This window comes from Eleutherodactylus coqui, chromosome 1 (assembly GCF_035609145.1).
Source record: "Eleutherodactylus coqui strain aEleCoq1 chromosome 1, aEleCoq1.hap1, whole genome shotgun sequence".
NCBI lineage: Eukaryota > Metazoa > Chordata > Amphibia > Anura > Eleutherodactylidae > Eleutherodactylus > Eleutherodactylus coqui.
In genome coordinates, this window is record NC_089837.1 from 267,238,206 (window position 1) to 267,258,976 (window position 20,771).

Here is a 20,771-nt window from a genome sequence, read left to right on the forward strand (position 1 = left end):
GCAGTCAGTAAGCCTGCCTGTCCACGAGCAATTGTTCATTGCATTACCCGCCGTGATAATGCGGCCACAGGTAATGCAGTGAACGCTTTCCATAGCGTTGCTAGGGGAAATCGCAGCCCCGCTGTCCACGAGCGGAGAATCATAGTGATTGTCCGCTCACAGGATCTAAACCGCAATATGCCGCAATTCTCCGCAGTGAGCCTATCTGTCAGATAAGCTCACTGCTGAGACCTGTCAGCGCTCCCCCCCCCCCCCCCCCCCTACTGCCCCGTTGTGGAATATCGCTGGCGATATTCCGCAACGGCCGTGGACAGGGGGCCTAACTCAAAATCACGCTGAAGATTACTAGAAACTGGATTTAATCTGTAATTTAAAAAAATTTAAATAAAGGCAGCTGCCATAAATGTATAATTTGTTATATATTGCCTTTATAAGAATTCGGTGCAATACTATAGTAAGCTGCATGTGCCGGGGATTCCACCCACAACAGCCAAACGTGGGTGGAAGATACCTGGGAAAGGTATACATAGTGTCCCCGTGTAAGTTTTATTAGATGCGTTTTAAAGTAAGCACACATTGAACTTTTGAGTCGGATTGAAGCATTGCGTCATGGAGGCAGGTTGTGCACCTCATCAATAAGAGTGATCGCTGTCTCCCCTTTTTGTGTAGACGAAGAGAGCTGTCACTTTGCATGATCTGGAGCTCCATTCTGAGTCAGGTTACAAAGTATAATCTGAAATGCCATAGCATTTCAGACAAACTGCTCTGGGTTCAGGCTGCATGAACCTGGTAACAGATTCCCTTTTACAGTCTGTATTAGATCATTGACCTGCTGGGCTCTGTATGTTGACTTTTTTTAGTCTTTTATGCTCTTGACAGTTTATAAAGGATTAGTGGAGGCAATCAGTGTGGCATCTCCTTAGGTGCCATGGGATATACAAGGTCTGGAGAAACTATGCAATTTATATGCCCCATACTCTTATCCTGTTGTACGGTAATTGGGCAGTAACAGGAAAAGATTGTTTTTTACAGGCTATAGACACCTTATGAGGGATCTTTTCATTTCCCACTTGAAGCATGTATTTTGGGCTGACAATCATTTTTACAATAAAGTTTCATTAAACCTCATCATCTCCTCCTCATGTATAGACACTGCAGTCTCAGTAGGAGATCAGTTAGTGAAGCTGGACTGACAGCTTAAAGGGGTTGTCCCGAGGCAAAATTGAAAATTTTTTTTCTGCCCTGTCCCCCTTCTAAAGCAAACATCACAATGTACACGTGTAAAGCATTTTTAAAGATAGTTTCTACTCACCATTAGAGCGTTTCATGAACTTATAAAACTTCTTCTTTAAAGATGGCGCCGGTCCTTTCCCATGGTGCACCGCGGGTATTCTCCCACGGTGCACCGCGCTTGCTGTAGCCCTGCGTGCGCGCTCCCGAGACGCGATCACGTGATGCAGTTGATGACGTCATCGCGGGAGGCGGGGACCTCTACTGCATGTAATGCCGATTCCAGCCACCCCATTGGCTGGACGGCACGACGTGCAGTAGGGAGGTGGAGTCAGTTGAGAGGCCGGCTAAGGGAGGAGTCAGCTACCAGCTGTGTCTCCCTGACAACCAGACGCCCCGCGGCCGCCGACCGGACCCACCGCGGCCGCCGACCGGACCCACCGCGGCCGCCGACTGGACCCCACAGCCACCGACCGGGCCTCGGGATTGAACGCGGCCGACCACGGCACACACTCTTGGGCCACAGTAACCCACCGCCAGACAGCAGGTAAGCGGCACTAGGCCCCGTCTCCCTGGCGCTAGGCCCCGGCCCCCGACACTAACCCCCGGACTCCCGCAGTCAGTCTAGGGCCCGACAGTCTCGCAACGCCCTAAAAGTAACCCATGGCCACCTGACAGTCAACCCCCAGACCCCTCACTTACCTGGTCACTGCTCCTGGGAAAGGCACTGGGGTCTGCTGTGATGCTGCTCAGGAAGTCCTGGTCTGCTCACGCTCATAGTTCTTCTCCGGTCAAAGGCTGGAAGAAGAATGGGCGCTTGGCGCGCTCACGCGAAGTTACAGCTCGTCTGCGCATGCGCAGATGAGCTGTATCGCGCGAGTACGCTGAAGCGGCTCGTCCACAGAGAAGAAGTAAGGACTGCGCAAGCGCGTCTAAAGAAGGCAGAAGATACCGAAATTAGTCGGAGCCATGGAGACGGGGACGCCAGCAACGGAGTGGGTAAGTGTATAACTTCTGTATGGCTCATATTTAATGCACGATGTATATTACAAAGTGCATTAATATGGCCATACAGAAGTGTATAACACCACTTGCTTTCACAGGACAACCCCTTTAAGGCCATTTTACACAGGCCGACAGCCTTTCAAGCGACTGCACGAATGCTGATGTCAGCGCTTGAGCAGAGCATTTAAACAAAAAAAGACTTGCTGGCTTCTTGTTCACTTTTCGCTCAGCACTTCACCTCCAGTGGGAAGCGCTGAGCGGGTAGCATTTACATGGAACAACAAGCCAGCGAGCTAACAAGGTTTTTTAAGCTGACTCAAAAGTTATCTTTAGGTTAGGGTCACACGGGACGCATGGCCAGCGGAAATTTTGCAGGTTGGCTGGAGCAAAAAACTGAGATTTCCGCCAGGAAAGCACTGATTCAAAACCCACCGCACTTAGCCGCGGGTTTTGGAGCACGCTTTTCCGTTGCGGCTGAAGCTCCCATAGAGGAGAGCGTGGCCGCAATGTAAAAAAAAAATTGACATGCTGCGGTCGGGGAATCCGCAGCGCCGGATTGGTCATCCCGTGTGGACGAGATTTTTGACATGGTTTGCTAATCCCGGGATTAGCGACTGCAGGGAAATTCCAGACGGAATTTCTGCGGCAAATCTGCCCTGTGTAAACCCAGCCTAAAAACCACTAACCACAAGTGATTCTTTCATTTTTTGTCTTTGCGTTAACATTAAACAATTATCGCTCAAATGCATTCATTTTGACGAATTTTGAGCGATAGTCGTTGTGTAAATAGGCCTTTTACTTTTCAGCCTTTATCTCTCTTCCCCTGCACCTTATTATCAGCTAATTTATGACCACAACAAAGATAGTGCTGCAAAATTTTTTATTCATTTTTGGAACAGGCTTTAAGTGCGAAAAAGAGAAATGCCCCAAATGTGTCCATAGCCTTTACAATCCTACAATGCATAGAGCACATACAACCTATTGTTGACCTGCCAAAGCAATGAAATTACACTGTTTACTTTGTTTCTTTGCCTTACACACCTCAGGCCAGAGGATTTACGGCGTGAATTTGGTCGGTACGGCCCTATAGTAGACGTTTACATTCCACTTGACTACTACCATCGTCGCCCCAGAGGATTTGCATATATTCAATATCCTTTATTTGCCTGTGTTGATGATCAGGAGCATGGACGTGCCTGCTTCCTAACTGTATGTGTGTTTATTTCTCTGTCTCAGAAAATGTAAAGCAGCCCACAGTAGCTGGCAAGCACCCCAAGGTTTGAATGAGCCTGGTTAGATAGAGCCAAGCGTAAAGCCCACAGACATCTTTGAAGTTGCAGCTTCAAGGAATAAAGAGGGAGGGTGGAAACAAATAAGAAAGCTGGAAAGTACTTGCCACGCACTAAAGACGCAGCCTGCACCAAGCTGAGGGTTCAAATTACCTACCTTTAAATCCAAAGCCAAGTTCGATTTGGTTGATCCTTGTCCAAGTTCACCTTGCAAGTCCCAAAGAGTAAAGGTCAAGGTTCAAGATCAAGTCAAACGAGGTAATCGCAAAAGTTTCCTTTTGTATCCTACTTCTCAAAAATGTCTTATCGGTAAAGGATGTTTTAAGTTGTGAACTAGCTTTGGAGGTTGCAACTAAAGCAGCGGTCATGACAAGTTCATGGCGATGGCTTTGCAGAGCTACTTTAACCTTTAACAGGGTTACACCTTCTCATATTTACTTCCTAGCAGAGATATACTGTAAGGCAGGCACACATTCAGTTGTGTGCATAAAGAGGTTGTTGTGTTCCCACCCCTTCCCCTAAACTTTCTTTGATGTTTTATGGTATTTCAACCCCAGAAATGGCAACTTTCAGTTTGCCTTGGACAAGACAGCGCATTATATGGCATACACATAGTTTAGATTATTTAACATATTCTATGTGAAATTCTATAAATGGCTAGGTTTACCAAAAATGTTGCGTATTTTATTAGAATTAGACATTTAACCAAGGGTAGGTTGACCTCTCCTCATGTGAGCTGTCCACCAAGCTGAATACCACAATGTATTGCAAAGAGAGCAAAGAATCCCATTCCATCTGCTGCAAGGTAAGTTTCTGAAATGTAAGGAAGGCACTGCAAATGCTTGAAAAAGAACTTATGTACATTAAGAACCTTTTGCAGTATTAAGCCAAAAAAAAAATTATGAAGCCTTAGCTTTTCAGCAAAAAAAAAATTGTAAATGCATGTAAGAATTGACTGTGCTTGATAGGTCACAAAAGGAGTTTTCTGTGACTTTTTGATATTGGTGGCTTATCTTTACTATAGGCCATCAACTTCAAATCGGTTGACTTCCAGCACCCTTGCAGATTTAACCCCTTAGTGACGGCTCCATTGCCTTTTTACGTCCTGGCCTACTGGGCTTAATTCCCAGAGGATGTAAAAACATGCCGCCTCTGGGAATAAAAGGCTCAGTACGTGATAGCTACATGCTGCCGGTTACAGGAGGTAGCCGACAGCATGGACTTGTCATCCAGGGCCGCGGGACCCCACCCCTGGTCACACGATTGCCGGTATCCACCGGATACCGGCGATCGCGTTAAAGTTAGAGAAAAGTTAAGATTTCAGCTGAGAGTACTCACCTCCTGTCCTCCGCGCTGTCCGGTGTCGTCTTAGTTCTCCCCGGCCCTGCCGCCGCCGTCTGCGCATGCGCACCAGACGCATTACGTCACGCGCATGCGCAGAGAGCTGGGAGGCCCGGGAAGCTTAAAAACTCCCTGCTCCCAGCTAGTATGAGAAGCCGAGAGCAGGGAGCTGTCACCGGGAGCCGCTGTATGCGGTTCCCGGTCACATGATCGCCACTATCCAATGAGGTGCCTTGGTACATGTTTCCCAGTCACGTGATCGCCGTTATCCAATGGATAACGGCGATCACTTAAAAGTAAAAAAAAAAAAAAGCTCAATTTTTCACCTCCCATCATGGATCGGATCCGTGAGGGGAGGTGAAATTACTTAAATAAGGCCACCCGCAATGTCCCCTGACGGGATCCTTATCCGCGGACCTTTCCCCAGTTTTGGCGCATGAGCCCGTCGCCAAAATGGCGGACGCAAGCGCAAAAACTGGGGAGGGCAAGAGGAAATTTAAAATCTCCTTGCTCCTAAAGGTACCCAAGAGCTTGGAGATGTCACGGGAGGCCGCGGTGAGCGGTCTTCCGTCACGTGATCACCATTATCCAATGGATAATGGCGATCACGTAAAAGTTAAAAGACAGTTAAAGTTTGACGCTCCGTTCAGTTTGGGCCCCGTTGTGCATCCAGACAGAAGATTAGGGCCATAATGGGTATGTTTCTGAACACGGGACAAATGGGGGTATACATTTTGGGGTGAAAGTCTTTATTCCTATGTATGCTGTACAAAAAAAAAACTATTTTTAAAATGACATAATTGCCAAAAAAACTAAAATCGTTATTTTTTCCTTCTGCTTTGCTTCGATTCATTTAAAAATGGTGGAGTCAAAATACGCAGTACACCCCAAGATAAATGCATTAAGGGGTGTAGTTTTTAAAATGGGGTCATTTGTGGGGGTTCTCTATCGTTTTGGCCGCTCAAGGGGTCTACAAGTGGGCAATGGGGCTAAATCACCTTCAAGCAAAATGTCTGTTCTGAAAACCACCCGCTGCTCCTTTCGTTTTGGGCCCCGTTGTGCATACGGACAGAAGATTAGGGCCACAATGGGTATGTTTCTGAACACGGGACAAATGGAGGTATCCATTTTTGGGTGAAAGCCTCCATTCATATGTTTGCTGTCCAAAAAAAACCGTTTTTAAAATCACATAATTGATAAAAAAAAACAAAAATCGTAATTTTTTCCTTCTGCTTTGCTTTGATTCATTCAAAAACTGTTGGGTCAAAATACGCAGTACACCCCTAGATTAATGCGCTAAGAGGTCTAGTTTCCAAAATGAAGTCATTTATGGGGATCCTCTGTGTTTTGGCTGCTCAAGGGGTCTACAAGTGAGCAATGGGGCCTAAAACGCCTTCAAGCAAAATGTCTGATCTGAAAGCCACTGGCTGCTCCTTTCTGTTTTGGCCCCGTTGTGCATACAGACAGAAGATTAGGGCCACAATGGGTATGTTTCTGAACACAGGACAAATGGGGGTATGCCTTTTGAGGTGTAAATCCTCATTTTCATGTGCACTATAGAAAAAAATCCTGTGTTTAAAATTACGTATTTGCAAAAATATGAAACTTTATTTTTTCTACTCTAAATTGCATTAAATCCTGAAAAGAAACTGAGGGGTCAAAATACTCCTGACCCCCCCCCCCCCCCCCCCCTCCGCCTTGGTGAATACACTAAGGGCTCATGTCCACGGGCAAAATATGATTTAAGATCCGCAGCGGATCTCCCGCATGCGGATCCGCATCCCATAGGGATGCATTGACCACCCGCGGGTAGATAAATACCCGCGGATCGTCAGTAAAAGGGATTTAAAAAAAAATGGAGCATGGAAAAATCTGGACCATGCTCCATTTTCGTGCGGGTCTCCCGCGGGGACGGCTCCCGCAGGCTTCTATTGAAGCCTATGGAAGCCGTCCGGATCCGCGGGAGACCTAAAATAGGAATTTAAAGTATTTACCATCCGTAGCGGACCGGGAAGGTCTCCTCTTCCTCACGGCCGCATCTCCCTTGCTTCGGCTCGGTGGATGTGCCCGGCGCATGCGCGCGGCACGTTGACGACGTGCCGGCGACGTGCCGCCGGCGTCAGGAATTCATCCGCCGGCCGAAAATGAAGATCCGGCCGTGAGGAACAGCTGACCTTCCCCGCCCGCGCCGGATAGGTAAATGCTTTTAAATTGCTATTTTCGGTGCTCATGTCCGCGGGGCAGGAGGGACCCGCTGCAGATTCTCCATTGAGAATCTGCAGCGGATCTGATTTTCCCCGTGGACATGAGGCCTAAGGAGTGTAGTTTTTAAAATGGGGTCATTTGTGTTATCTATAATTTTGACACCTATGAACCTTTGCAATCTTGGCTTGGTGCCGGAAAATAAAGTGTTCCTCAAAATGTTGATAATTAATGTTAAATTTGTACGTCTCCTAAATGGTTAAAAAAACGAAAGTTTTTCAAACGTGCGTCCAGAATAAAGTGAACAGATGGAAATATATATCTTAGCAAAACTTTGTACACTATGTTTGCACATATTTGAGATATTGCAGTTGAAAATGTGAAAAAATGTTCCCAATTTTGGCACTTTTAATAAATATACACAAATTCTATGGGTCTATTTTTACCACCTAAATGAAGTACAACATGTGGCGAAAAAACAATGTCAGAATCACTGGAATATGTAAAGCCTTCACGGAGTTATGATATGTTAAGTGACATGTCAGATTTCCAAAATTTGGCTCCATCACTAAGGCGCAAACAGGCTTAGTCACTAAGGGTTTAAAAGACCGGAGTCCTTTTAACCCCTTAACGCTCCAGGATGTACAGTTTTCTCCTGGGCATGCAGGGTTTATATGTAGGAAGATTGAGAGCCGATCCTGCTCTGTATAATTTTGATATCGGCAGTTTCTCACAGCTGACACCCTACGGCAACAGCTGTGATCAGCACTCACGTGGATTGCGGTTGTTAACCCTGTAAATGCTGCTATCAATTCTGACAGCAGCATTTAAATGCCCCAATCGGAGTTCATTGGTCCGAATGTCCGGAAAAAAAAATGTCAGAATTTATTTGGTCACCAGTTTCCAAGAAAAATACTATAAAGTTGTTGTATCTACTCCAAAAATGGTAGCAATAGAAACTAAAGGACATCCTGCAAAAACAAAAAAAAAACACTTGCACAACTGTGTCAATGAAAAAATAAAAATAAAAGTTGTGGCGGTCAGAAGATGGCGGCAGAATTATTATTATTTTTTTTAAAGTAGTACAGCAAAAGAAAAACTATATACATTTTGTGTCAATGTAAGCAGACTTTACAAGTACCCCTAAAATTAGTGCATAAACCCTCCTGCACAGAGGCGCTTGGCAAAGCGCTGTGATTTCAATCGCGGCGCCTTGCCAGGATCCTACTTTAAGTTTCGGCTGTGGCCGACAGCGGACTTTAACATACCTCATCATTGATGTGCGCTAAACGTCCGAAAGAGAACAGACTCCGCTCGAAAATCGAGTGGCTGTCTGAGAGGTTCCATTGAAAACAATGGGAGAGTTATACTGTGATTAGTGCAGTGCTGAAAATGCTGTGATAATTGCGGGAAAAAGCGGCTCTGTGCGGGAACCACTGTCTAAAAGAAGGTGGTGGTCCCCCAATGCAGCTCAGTTAGCATTGTTCCTTTGCAGTATTGGGGTCCTAGAGTCAAATCTGACTAAGGACAACATCCACAGTATGTTCTTGTTTGTTACTGTATGCACTCTATCAGGTGATTATTATTGAGAAGCCCACACACAAGTTGCAGTTGTTGTCAGTGAGAACATACAAACTCCATGCAAATATTGTCTTTAGTCATATTTGAACCTAGGATCTCAGCGGTTCTTGGGCAAAAGTGCATATTGTGCTTTTAAGCTTTAGCTTTTCTAACTCTATTTACTTTAATAGTTACTCAGTTCTTTCACTGACTACTCTGTAGGGGGTAGTGTGTTTTTCTTTTTCTTTCCTTCAGTGTGTGTGTGAAGCTGTCAGATCTTTTAAAGAGGTATTCCCATCTTGAGACTTTCAGAGCATTGTGGCATATGCACAGGATATGTGGCTGCGGATGGTCAGAATGAAGGAAATGGCCAAGCGCCCTGTTTCCTTAACTTCCATTAACTTCTATAGGAGTTATATGAATGGCATAGCTGAGCTGTTTCTGTCAGCCTGACCATTTTAAAATTGGTGTACTCATATTGGTCATGTTTAACTGAGTTGAGAACACCCCTTTAACCTTCCTGAGACTGAAGGACTTTTTATAATATCAGGAATTTTTATTACTGAAATTAATATATTTCTATTTAGTATCATGCAATTTATTTTTTTTCTTGGTAGTGGTATTTTCCATATGTCTACGACTGGTAAGACACTTCAGTGACCTGTAAATGGGTTTTTCTTAGACATAATATATGGTGCCATATACAGTATACCTCAAAGTCTCCTTAACAGACAGCCAGGTTTGAAGATGTTCGTGATGCTGAAGACGCACTTTACAATCTCAACAGAAAATGGGTTTGTGGCCGTCAGATTGAAATACAGTTTGCTCAAGGTGACCGTAAAAGTAAGTACTCGGGTTTCTAGCTGTATTACAAACAGTGTTCTTTACAATAAATCAAATTTTGTAACTCTTTTGCAACTGATGGTGGTCTAGGATGTGTGTAAATCGAGACTTATATGAATGCATGCAGCGCTATATAATCCTGTAAAATGCTGGACAGATTTCCAAAAACCAAACTAATTCCATTGTAGTCAATTAAATAAAAAATCAAAAACTTTTTTAAAAACTCTTCCAGCAACCTAGCCACATATGAGGGCTTGTGTTTTTTTTGCAGGAAGAGTTGCATTTTCTAATACCTTAACACATAATATATTGGAAATTTAAAAGAAAAAAAAATTCTTAGTTGGATGAACTGGAGAGAAAACTGCAATTTTGCCATTTCAAGGTATGGTAAAAAGGACATGTTATCTTTACTGTTGGTATCACTGCAATTATACTGAGACAAAATTAAAATTCTTTTTATTATGGTGTAAAAATGCCTTATCTTAACTTTATCTATAGATGACACTATAACTTTATTTTTCTGTTGGTTCGTGTCAGGGCTTGTTTTTTCTTATGTGGTTGCATGTAGTCTTCATGGATACCATGTTAGGGTATATAAGGCTTTTTGATCATCTTTCTTCATGGAGGTAGGGTGGGCAATAGTAGTGCAATCCTACCTTATAGAACTTTAGCTGGTGATTGCCTTAACATTGTAATTGCAATAAATCGTAATTTTACAGGAATTGTATTAACCCTTTCCAATCCCCACTGTCTGACGTCTTCCTACATTCTGATTGAAGCTTATACAGCTCCAATGTCAGAAGACGTCTGACAGGGTATTCTTACCGTCTATTGCCAGCCACTATGCTGTTGGAGCCTCTCTAGCACACACACATTAGCCAGCAGATGGCATCATTGTATAACAGCAAAAAGAGAAAGCCTTTTAGGAAATCTTGAATCCAAAATTGGATTTGAAAGGGTTAATAGGCAAAATTCTATTGCAGCTCTAGACTTTTTCACAAAGCCCTAGGCTGCCATGGTAGCTAAACAGCAGTCATTCGTGTTGCTGGTGGGCTGTTTTGGTGATAGAGGGAACCCCCTTCTTCTGTCAGGCCTTTTAAATGCTGCTGTCATTGAATCTCAAGGGTTAACTACTGGGATTGAAATTATCTGAGATCTCAACCATTGTGGTTGGGTGTCAGCCAGCTTTATACAATGACATCTAAAGAGTGCCATACATGTTCGGCGGTCATGGGGAAGGGGTTAAACAAAACTCTCACTTTTTGTACTGAAACCGGCAATAGATGCAGAAGGCCTAATATATTATAAAGCTTTAAGAGACTTCATAGCAAGTGGTCTCCAGCCCCTCTGGAGTGAAGTTTAGGGACAATTGGAGAATGAACTTGCAGAGGGATTAAAGGGGTTATCCCGCGATAGCAAGTGGGGTTATACACTTCTGTATGGCCATATTAATGCACTTTGTAATATACATCGTGCATTAAATATGTGCCATACAGAAGTTATTCACTTACCTGCTCCGTTGCTGGCGTCCCCGTCGCCATGGTGCCGTCTAATCGCCCGATTAGACGCGCTTGCGCAGAAGGGTCTTTTCCCTTTGGCTCGGTCCGGCAGCAGTGGCGTTCTGGCTCCGCCCCTTCTACGCGTCATCACGTAGCTCCGCCCCCTCACACGCGCCGATTCCAGCCAATCAGGAGGCTGGAATCGGCCCACATGAGGGGGCGGAGCTATGCGATGACGCGTAGAAGGGGGCGGAGCCAGAACGCCGCCGCTGCCGGACCGAGCCGAAGGGAAAAGACCCTTCTGCGCAAGCGCGTCTAATCGGGCGATTAGACGCTGAAATTAGACGGCACCATGGCGACGGGGACGCCAGCAACGGAGCAGGTAAGTGAATAACTTCTGTATGGCACATATTTAATGCACGATGTATATTACAAAGTGCATTAATATGGACATACAGAAGTGTATATCCCCACTTGCTATTGCGGGACAACCCCTTTAACTGTTAAAGGCAGACTACAAATGACATGATAGCTCGTACATGAGAAATAATTTATTTCACCATCGTAACCATGACCGATAACTACGTCTTTTGTACAAAGAGTACACAATTTTTTTTCCAATAACCTTACTCTTAGGGCTTGCTCACTCGGGCATGTGTCGCCTGCATATTACGCAGTTCTAAACGCCAATTGAGTTCAATTGGGCTGCTCGCCACTACAAGTTTTTTTTTTTACTTTTCACACGCACGTGTTACGCATGTAGGGAAAAAAAGGAGCATCTTTTATTTTTGTGCGTATCATGCTGGTAATGCACACCAATATAGGTGATGGGAATGTAAAATTCGCGTGTTGCGTGCATATTTTCTGTTTACTGAATGCTTTACACGGGTAACCTATATATGGCCGAGTGAGTCAGCCCTTAGAGATGCATTGAGAGGCAAACTGACACAAGTCTGTACACTTTTCTCATTTGCACAGTATTTCACTTGGAAGCATGTACCATGTGATGACACAACTCTATGTGGGCACTGATTTCTAACTAAAATATAGATAAGAATTTTCAAAATGACACAACATAATTATGCTTTAATGTGAAATTTTTTAGCTCCTGGACAAATGAAATCCAAGGAGCGACATGCTTGTTCCCCAGTTGATCACAGAAGATCAAGAAGTCACAGCAGACGAAGAACACGCAGTCGAAGCGCTTCTGGCAACCGTGGTAGAAGGTGGGGCACCTGGATTGTAGAATTACAATTTGTTTTGAGAATGTATATTTGTAAAATTTTAGCTTTGCATATGGTTGCCTATGCAGAAATATGCATGCACTTAGCTGATAGATTGTGTTTCATACTGTGCTTTGCACTGTTAGGTCTGTTTCATATGAGCATATTACGGGTGCTTGTGATACGGACAAGTGTCACTACCTTACTGTGGGTCTACTGACCCAAATTTAGAACATCGTGGGGTCTGTGATGATCTGAGCTCAGGTGAGTAGACCCATGGTCTGGTCAAGACAATTGTTCAGATTATGGAGGTAGGAATGTGGCTATAATATACATACGCGAGTGAAACTGCCCTTTTTAGAAAGGAAATCTTTTCGTAAAAATAAGTATCCTTCATTAAACGGTACTGGAGCATCTTCTTATAGGAACAGCACAACATTAAGTTCTGGTATTCCTCTTAGAAATTACTAGGAGACTGGGTGTTAATAGTTGGAGCAATATGGTCCAATCAGCACTGACAGTGGCAGACTGTGCAGGGGTAAACCACTTTGACAAAGGGAATACTAATGCCTAGGTGTTAATTTTTTTCCTAAATCTATTCAGGAGGAATAACAAATCACAGTGGAAATATTCCAGAATAGTTTTATCATGGAGAATGCAGGTATCTACAACAACAGACCTGTGAGGAATGGTTATAAATTCTCTTAAAGAGCTATGGACACCTTGTTTGGATTTTTATTTTCATAAATTTGTGTTTTTGATATAAAACATTTCTCTAATTGGCTTCCATGAAAAGTTTTCAACTGTTTTCTTGCTGTAAGCTGGAGAACTAAAGCCCATTTACGCACGATGAATGTCTGGCAAACAATGCCAGACACTTGTCCCTGTTTGTACTCCCTCTCATACTACTGCCCAGGGGCGAGTATCAGTGGCCCTCTGACAGAGCGGCCAGCAGGGAGGGGCGGGACTGCTGGAGGAGATTTCACTACTCTCTCTACCCCACCCCTCTCTATTCACTTAACACAGCGGACCTTCAGTACTGAATGTTCAGGATTTTATACAGCCTAAACAATAAGCGATCGTTCATAGTAAATAGCAGCCGTTCAGTACTGAACGGCCAATATGTTAAGTGAATGGAGATGGGTGGAGGAGAGTGTGGAGAGAAATCTCCAGCCGCCCCGCTGCGAGCCAACGATACTTGCTCTTGTGCAACAGCACAGGAGCGAGTATATGCAGGGATGAGTGACGGGCATCGTTTGCCCGACAGTTGTCCCATGTAAATGGGGCTTAAAATTGTTCTAAAATCTATCGGTAAAAAACAAATGGTTAAGTAGGAAAAAAAAAAACTTCCAAACAAAGGTGTCCACAGAGCTAAATTTTATCTTTTATAGGTTTCTCTTATCCTTCTGTTTTCTGAATGGAAAACTCATGTTGTTGTGACCGTTTTCTGATAGAAAATGTAAGCATTTAACCCCTTAATGACGTGCCCCCCTTTTTTTTCTATTTGTGTTTTCCTCGCTACTTTAAAAAAAATCGTAACTCCTTTATCTATCGACATCGCTATATGAGGGATGAGTTGTATTTTTCAATGTTACAATGTAGGGGCGTACGGGACCCCCAAACACCGTTTGGGGCATTTACAGAGTTAATAGCCGCTATTGCCCTCGGGTGTCAGGTGTAATAAACCTGACACCCGCGATCTCTCTTCATACATACCCTGACACTGCAGGATGTAAATGAACGTTCTGGAGCGGGAAGGGGTTGAAGAGTCAACTTTTTTTTTTTTTTTTGCTTTTTCAAATGTACAAAATAAGCGATTCTAAGCCTTGGCCTACTTTGTAATATTTTTTAATTTTTTTTTTTGTACAAAACTACTAAACTATGCAGCTAGATGGCTGAGAAATCAGGCTGCAGCTAGTTACTGTAACTGCATAACTGAAGAGGGCGCTCTATCTGCGCATTGACTGTTCTCTCCAGTGCAGGCACAGTTGCTTAGTGTTTCTGCTCGTGTTCAGTAGGTTGTGCTTTTCATAGTTGTCCTATGGAAAGCGTGTCATACGCGCTCCGAATGCAGTTGATCGCCGCGGATCTGGCAATGAAACCTCGCCTGTGGACAGCCAGCCTAATGGAAATTCCTCTAAAACACATGACAGAGTGCAAGCCCACAGGATTAGCGATGAGATGCCTAGTCAGAGCAGATCAACCTCAGCAGGTAATGGTTAATACCTGGGTGTGGTGATACCTGGTTGGTAAAAGGCTCAGAATAGGCATCTACAAAAGACAATTGTTAGATCACACACTGTATCTAAGTAGTGGCCAATAATATGACCTTTTTTTGGTGATATGTGATAATTCAGAAGTTATTACTGAAGATGCACTGTCCAGATGAGATGTCAAGTCAGAGAAAGTTGGTCATACCAGGTAGTCACAAAAGGCCCGGTAAGTGATACCCAGTTAGTGAGAAGGCAGGCTCTAAGTAGGTATCTACAAAAGACGAATGTTTGGTACAGTGTGTAACCTAACACTTAGTCAGTACTACCGCAAGAGATAAGTCACGTGATGTTTTGGAGGTTATTTTTGAAGACACACTGTCCGTTGTGTTCACCACGACCACAGTTAATTCCTGTCCGAAAGACAAGAATTATTTTCTTAGGATATCTGGAAAAGGCTCAAAAAATATATTTTTTAAACAGGTTCAGGTTCCATATGTTTCCTTAGATGGATTCTAATTCCTCAGAAATCTTTTAACATAAGAAATATATCCTAGTAGATTGTACCCATAATGTACCTATTCATGCACAAATAGAGCAGTGGCTACGGAGTTACTAGAATATCCTACAAGCTCATCTAGGAGGATGCAAACTCCAAATGTAGATCTGAAGTTATCAACTCCCTAGATAATATCAGACCATATAGGGCCAAAATTCCAAACTCCTTGGGTACAAGGCAAAAAGCTGAAAATTCCCAGCAAAAGTAGCCATTAATAGGCCTAAAGACAATCCCCAAAGCAAAGAATAAATAAAGCACCCGTCAGCCCTGATGGTGGCCTGACTGTTTAAAATGGCATATTCTTTAGTTCAGAATACATGGGTTTATATAGTCAAAGCAAAAAGGCATCCAAATCTGTTCTTAGCCACAAGGGCCAATCATATACGTGAGATTGCAATAGGCGATATCACCATACAAAGTCATAGGGGTCACAGGAATAATGCACCGAGGTGTACTGCTTTAATATGGTCCAGAATTTGGGGACACACCTATCCCAGTTGTAAACATGTTGATTGTCATGGGACTTGTCAACCCTTGGGTCTTGACTCTAGCGATACTAAAGGAAAGGTGCAGGTTCTGAACTTATCCAACAGGGTTCTGTCTAAGGGTGACTTTTGAGTCTATTGAAGAGGTGTGTGTCTGTCAACCATGAGAATTGATCAATTTTTATGGAAATTGAGATTAAGTTCTTTGCACAATGTGATAAGAAGAAAGCTATGGAACTAGATCTTCAAATCAATGACTCACCTGATCTGAGAATTCTAGATCATCTATTTGAGGAAGGTCAGAGAACGACTAGTGAGGAGCCCTTTACAAATCTTAAATTGGGAAGTTTAAGGAACCCTCCATCTATTCAGATTCCTCATATTGATATCTTTGAGAAAGAAAAAGATGATTTTTTTTTTAACCCATTGAAATCAGACTGAATTATAACTTAAAGCCTTATTGCAAGTGTGAATAAACTCTTAGGGTGCTCTAACACGGGTGAGTGCGAGACCAATATTGCACTTGAAACCTGCAATTTTTGCCTGTGAGTGCAATAGCATTTTGCGAGAAAATAAGCATAATCATAGTAAAGATAGAAACATCCCATTGCACTCACATTTAAATGCAAGTGTGATGTTTTTTTTTTTCTCGTTTTTTTTTGTGATGTGCCACTTTGCTCCTGCGAATAAACAGATTTTTCATGCATAATATATAGTCCTACCTGTAGGTGTTTTTATAAAAGCGATATCTGACCATTTGTGATGTTCTCTGTTTCTCAGGTCAAGACACAGAAGACATTCATACAGTCATTCAAAATCTCATTCAAAAACTCCACAAAGGCATTCACAATCCCCTCAAAGGCATTGTTTCTCAAAAGGGCAATCTAGTTCAGTGGAAAAATCACCGTCTGGTTCACCACCAAAGCAATCTGGATCAAAGTCTCGATCTGGTCAGAGGCGTTCTGGTTCTGAAAAATCCCGCTCAAGGTCTCCTCGTCAAAGACACACAAATTCTGCTTCGCAAAAAGAAATGGCTCGAAACTATCGTGCACGTTCGAGGTCTAGATCCCGGGGCTATAGGAGTAAGAACAGTCAGCGGTCTGTTTCTGATGAAGATTAGAGTCTTCTGCTAATCACTTACTAGGACAAAAGAACATACAAAGCATTTTGTTTAAATGATCTGTAAGTTCCTTGACTGGTTTCAGGCTTTTCTCATACTACTAAGGGCTCCTGTCCACGGGCAAAATTTTATTGCGTTCCCCGCGGCGATAACCCGGTCGTGGGGAAAGCAGTGAACGCTCTTCATAGCGTTGCTATGGAGAGCGCAGACCCCCTGTCCACGAGCGGAGAATCATAGCGATTCTCCGCTCACGGACGGCAAATCGCAGCATGCTGCGAATTTCTGCGATTCTCCGCGGTGAGCCTATCTGTCAGATAGGCTCACCGTGGAGATCCGTCTGCTGACTCCTGCTCCTGGGCGGCTCCTGTGCGGATTTTGCAACATCGTGGACAGGCAGCCTTAGGCTTCCTGGGAAGAAAAACAAATCTTCTCCATAGTGTAAATACAATGAAACAAATTAACTTTGCTAATGTGCGTTGAGGCAATGGTTTTCCTTTTTCAAACATCAGTATTTTGGCGTCCAGTTGTGTTCTGTTGTATGAGAATATACATAAAATAATTTTTTTTTCTTTCATCAATGAAGTTATGTATCAATGATGGGTCAGCGTTTAATGGAGTATGGCCTGCTTTCTGAGTGGAGTGCTATCTAAATTTGTTACCTCCTTCATCTTTTGTAATTACACTTTTTTTTTTTTAATATAAACTAAGTTGTATTGAAGTAAAATCTTGGTCTTTATTTTCAAACGTGTTAAATTACAGTTATTCAATATGTCTAAACTAAATTTTTTTTTCCCTTTCCTGGTCTTGTCAGGCAATCGTATACATCAATCAGCTCACCGCTTAATCCTCTCATTTTGGCATAAAACGTTAGTGTGGTCCTCCCCTCTAGTCTGTGTGTATTAATCTAGTATGGTTTTTCTTAATGTACTTTTGTTGCTTGGAAATGTATTTTGGAAATCGTACTGTTGGATATAGTAACCTATTTTTGTCTGTCAGTTTTAATAAATAGTGCACAACATTTTCTTCACTTTTCAGGATTGACTTTTTCTAAATTAAAAATAGTTTTTTGTAAGCTTGGACACTGTTACATTTAACTTGACTTTTACCTTATGTCTAGTTAAACCTAATAAAAAAAATTAAAAAAAAGACCAAACTATTGCCGCCATAGAGGGCCTCATTTTATCGAAATGAAGAGGAAATACTGGCCATATTTCCTATAGCAATTGGTCTCTACAACTGTTTATTTAACCACAGCAGGTTAAGAAATTGAACTTTGTGGCCACAGCTGCCCAGGCTATCTGCAACTAGAGCATAAGAGGTTTTCCGATACCCCCACAAGTTCAATGAAAGCCACAGTTTATAAAAGAAACCTAATGCATCAGTTGATTCTATTTCAAAACAATTGTGAACTTTTGTGGCTGCTGTGCTTAACCCCTTAGTGAGCGCCCATATGCCTTTTTATGTCCTGGCTTTGTGGTCTTTAAACCCCAGGGCCGTAAAAACACGCTCGCCCTGGAGGCTAAAGTGGCAGGGGCTGTCGACGTGACAGCTCCCTACTATTGGCTGGACAGCTCATGATGAGCTGCGAAATACGACCCCAGTCACGCAATCTCCGTTATCCATTGGATCGCATAAAAGTAAATAAGTCAAAGTTTGTATTCGCTCCCCTCACGGATCAGATCCTGCAGATTTCACGGGGGGGGGGGGGGGGGGGTTAGTGGTATGCAGTCCCTGGTCACCTGATCACCATTATCCAGTGGGTAACTGCAACCATGTTAAGTAAATAAAAATAGTTTTAAAAGTTAGTTTTACCTCCCATCTCTGGCAAAACTCCGGACACATATGCAGGAGCCGGGGAGGGCCCGGGAAATGTAAAATCTCCTTGCTACCGGCTACTAAAGGTAGCAGAGGGCTTGGAGCTGTGACCTGTGGCCTCGTTGAGCGGTCCTCGGCGACATGATAAAAAGGAAGCGATCTACCAGTTAGGTCTGTCTCACACCACCAGATAGAAATTGCAGATTCCACGTGTGTGTTCTGCTCTAATACGCGGATCAATCGAGTGCATTGGATTGCACAATTTCGCTCACATTAGAGAGCAATTCCGACCTGCTAATGTGCTCTATGGTCATAGATATACCTGCAGCCCATATGCAATTACATTGTGTACAGGCTGCCGGGTACCTGCATCATCACTAAGCGACGGCACCGGAAATATAAACAAAAAAGGTGTACTGCACATGACCGCCTGTGTGAGTATGCCATTATGAGCAGTACATTACATTGCTGTACATAAGGTCACGGACGGGCTCACAGCTAGGATCCGCTGCAGGCCTCCGCAAGCTGATTCCACATATTGGGGCTATAATAGGGTGTTTCTGAACACAGGATAAACGGGTATCCATTTTGGGATGCAAGTCACTCATTTTGCTGTACAAAAAAAACTTTTTCCATTCTGACAGCGGCATTTAAATCCCTCGAACGATGTTCGGGGTCCTGTGTGGGTGTCACGGCAGCCGGGGTCCTTCTAAAAAGCCCCAGGCCTGTGCTGTCAGAATGCCTATCAAGCCATGCCCGTGGTGTGGCTTGATACACAGCCTGTTCGATCACAGTATGATGTAATGCTATGGAATTATATCATACTGCAGGAGTGATCAAAGCATCACAAGTTGTGGGGACAAAAAAGTGAAAACAAGATCAATAAAGTTTTACTAATTTCAAACTTATTTTTTTTCTTTAATAAAACCCCCTTTTTGCCATATTTTATAAAATCTAAATAATAAAACCAAAATACATGTTTGGTATTGTCCATAAAAGTCCAACCTATCAAAGTAACGCATTATTTACCCTGCACGATCGTCGTCAGAAAAAAAAATAAAGAATTCCAGAAATGTACTTTTTTGGTCACCCTATCTTTAAGAAAAAATGCAATAAAAAGCGATCAAAAGGTCGTATGTATTGCAAAATGGTATCAATGTAAACTACAAGACCTCCTGCAACAACTGAGCCCTCACTATATAGACGGGAAAATATAGTTGTTGCGCGCAGAAGATGACAGCAGAAAATAAGTTTTTAAAAAATTAAATGTCTTTGAAAAAAATAAAAAGTATTACAGCAAAAAAAACTGGGTAACAAAATATTCATTTTTGTGATGTTCAACACATAATCCAAAATTAAAACATTAGAGCAGTTAAATTGCCTACTGGTATTTCTAATTAACATAAGGTAAAATAAAAATAAGTGCTGGTGTCCACTTCAATACCTGAAACTCCTAATAAAGTAAATCGGTATGAACATTAGAGGACCATAAACAACAGTAACGTGTAAGTAAAGACAAAGGAGGAGGGAAGAACATATAAGGAAAAATCGGGAAGGATGAAACGGATAAGGCAGTAAGGTTTATTGCGTGGATAAACCTGAGATGGAAAATTTAAAATTAACTTAACCCCTTAGTGACGGAGCTTTTTTGCTTTTTTCCATTTTTGTTTTTTCCTACTCCCTTTTAAAAAATCGTAGCTCCTTTATTTATCCATCGACGTCGCTGTATGTGGGCTTGTTTTTTGCGGGATGAGTTGTATTTTTCAATGGCACTATTTATTGTACCATATAATTTACTGAAAAACTTTTAAAAATTTCTTAGCGGAGAGAAATGGAAAAAAAACGACATTCCACAAATTGCAACAAAAACGACCTGATATTTTTATTCTATGGGTCAGTACGATTGCTACGATACCAAACTTGTATAGTATTTTTTTTGCTGTAGTACTTTATTTTTTTTTTAAGATATTTAATTTTTTTCAATTTTCTGCGGTCATTTTGTGCGCGCAATACCTTTTTTATTTTTTCGTCGACGTAGTTGAGCAAGGGCTCATTTTTTGCGGGATGTCCTGAAGTTTCCGATAGTATCAATTTGGAATACATATGACTTTTTGATCACTTTTTATTGCGTTTTTTCTGGGAGACAGGGTAACTAAAAAAGTGTATTTCTGGCGTTCTTTATTTTTTTTTTTCACACGACGTTCACCGTGCGGGAAAAATAATGCACTACTTTGATAGTTCGGACTTTTACGGACGCGGCGATATCAAATACATATTTTTATTTTATGATTTTGATTTTTTAATAATGGATATGGCAAAAGGGGGGTGATTTAAACTTTTATAACTTTTTTTTTTTTTTTTAACAATTAAAAAAACTTTATTGATCTTTT

The 20,771-nt window shown here is 42.5% G+C and overlaps 1 protein-coding gene across 1 annotated transcript in view; it reads left to right on the plus strand.

Annotated features, from left to right (window-relative positions):
- Positions 1-17,588, plus strand: part of SRSF12 (serine and arginine rich splicing factor 12) — a 32,952-nt gene extending 15,364 nt beyond the window's left edge. Inside the window, exons 2-5 of the mRNA XM_066608644.1 lie at positions 3,282-3,386; positions 9,367-9,470; positions 12,075-12,195; positions 16,227-17,588. Coding sequence (XP_066464741.1) covers positions 3,282-3,386; positions 9,367-9,470; positions 12,075-12,195; positions 16,227-16,566 — 670 coding nt within the window. The 3' untranslated portion in view covers positions 16,567-17,588. The remainder of the gene's footprint in view (positions 1-3,281; positions 3,387-9,366; positions 9,471-12,074; positions 12,196-16,226) is intronic.
- Positions 17,589-20,771: the final 3,183 nt, after the last annotated feature.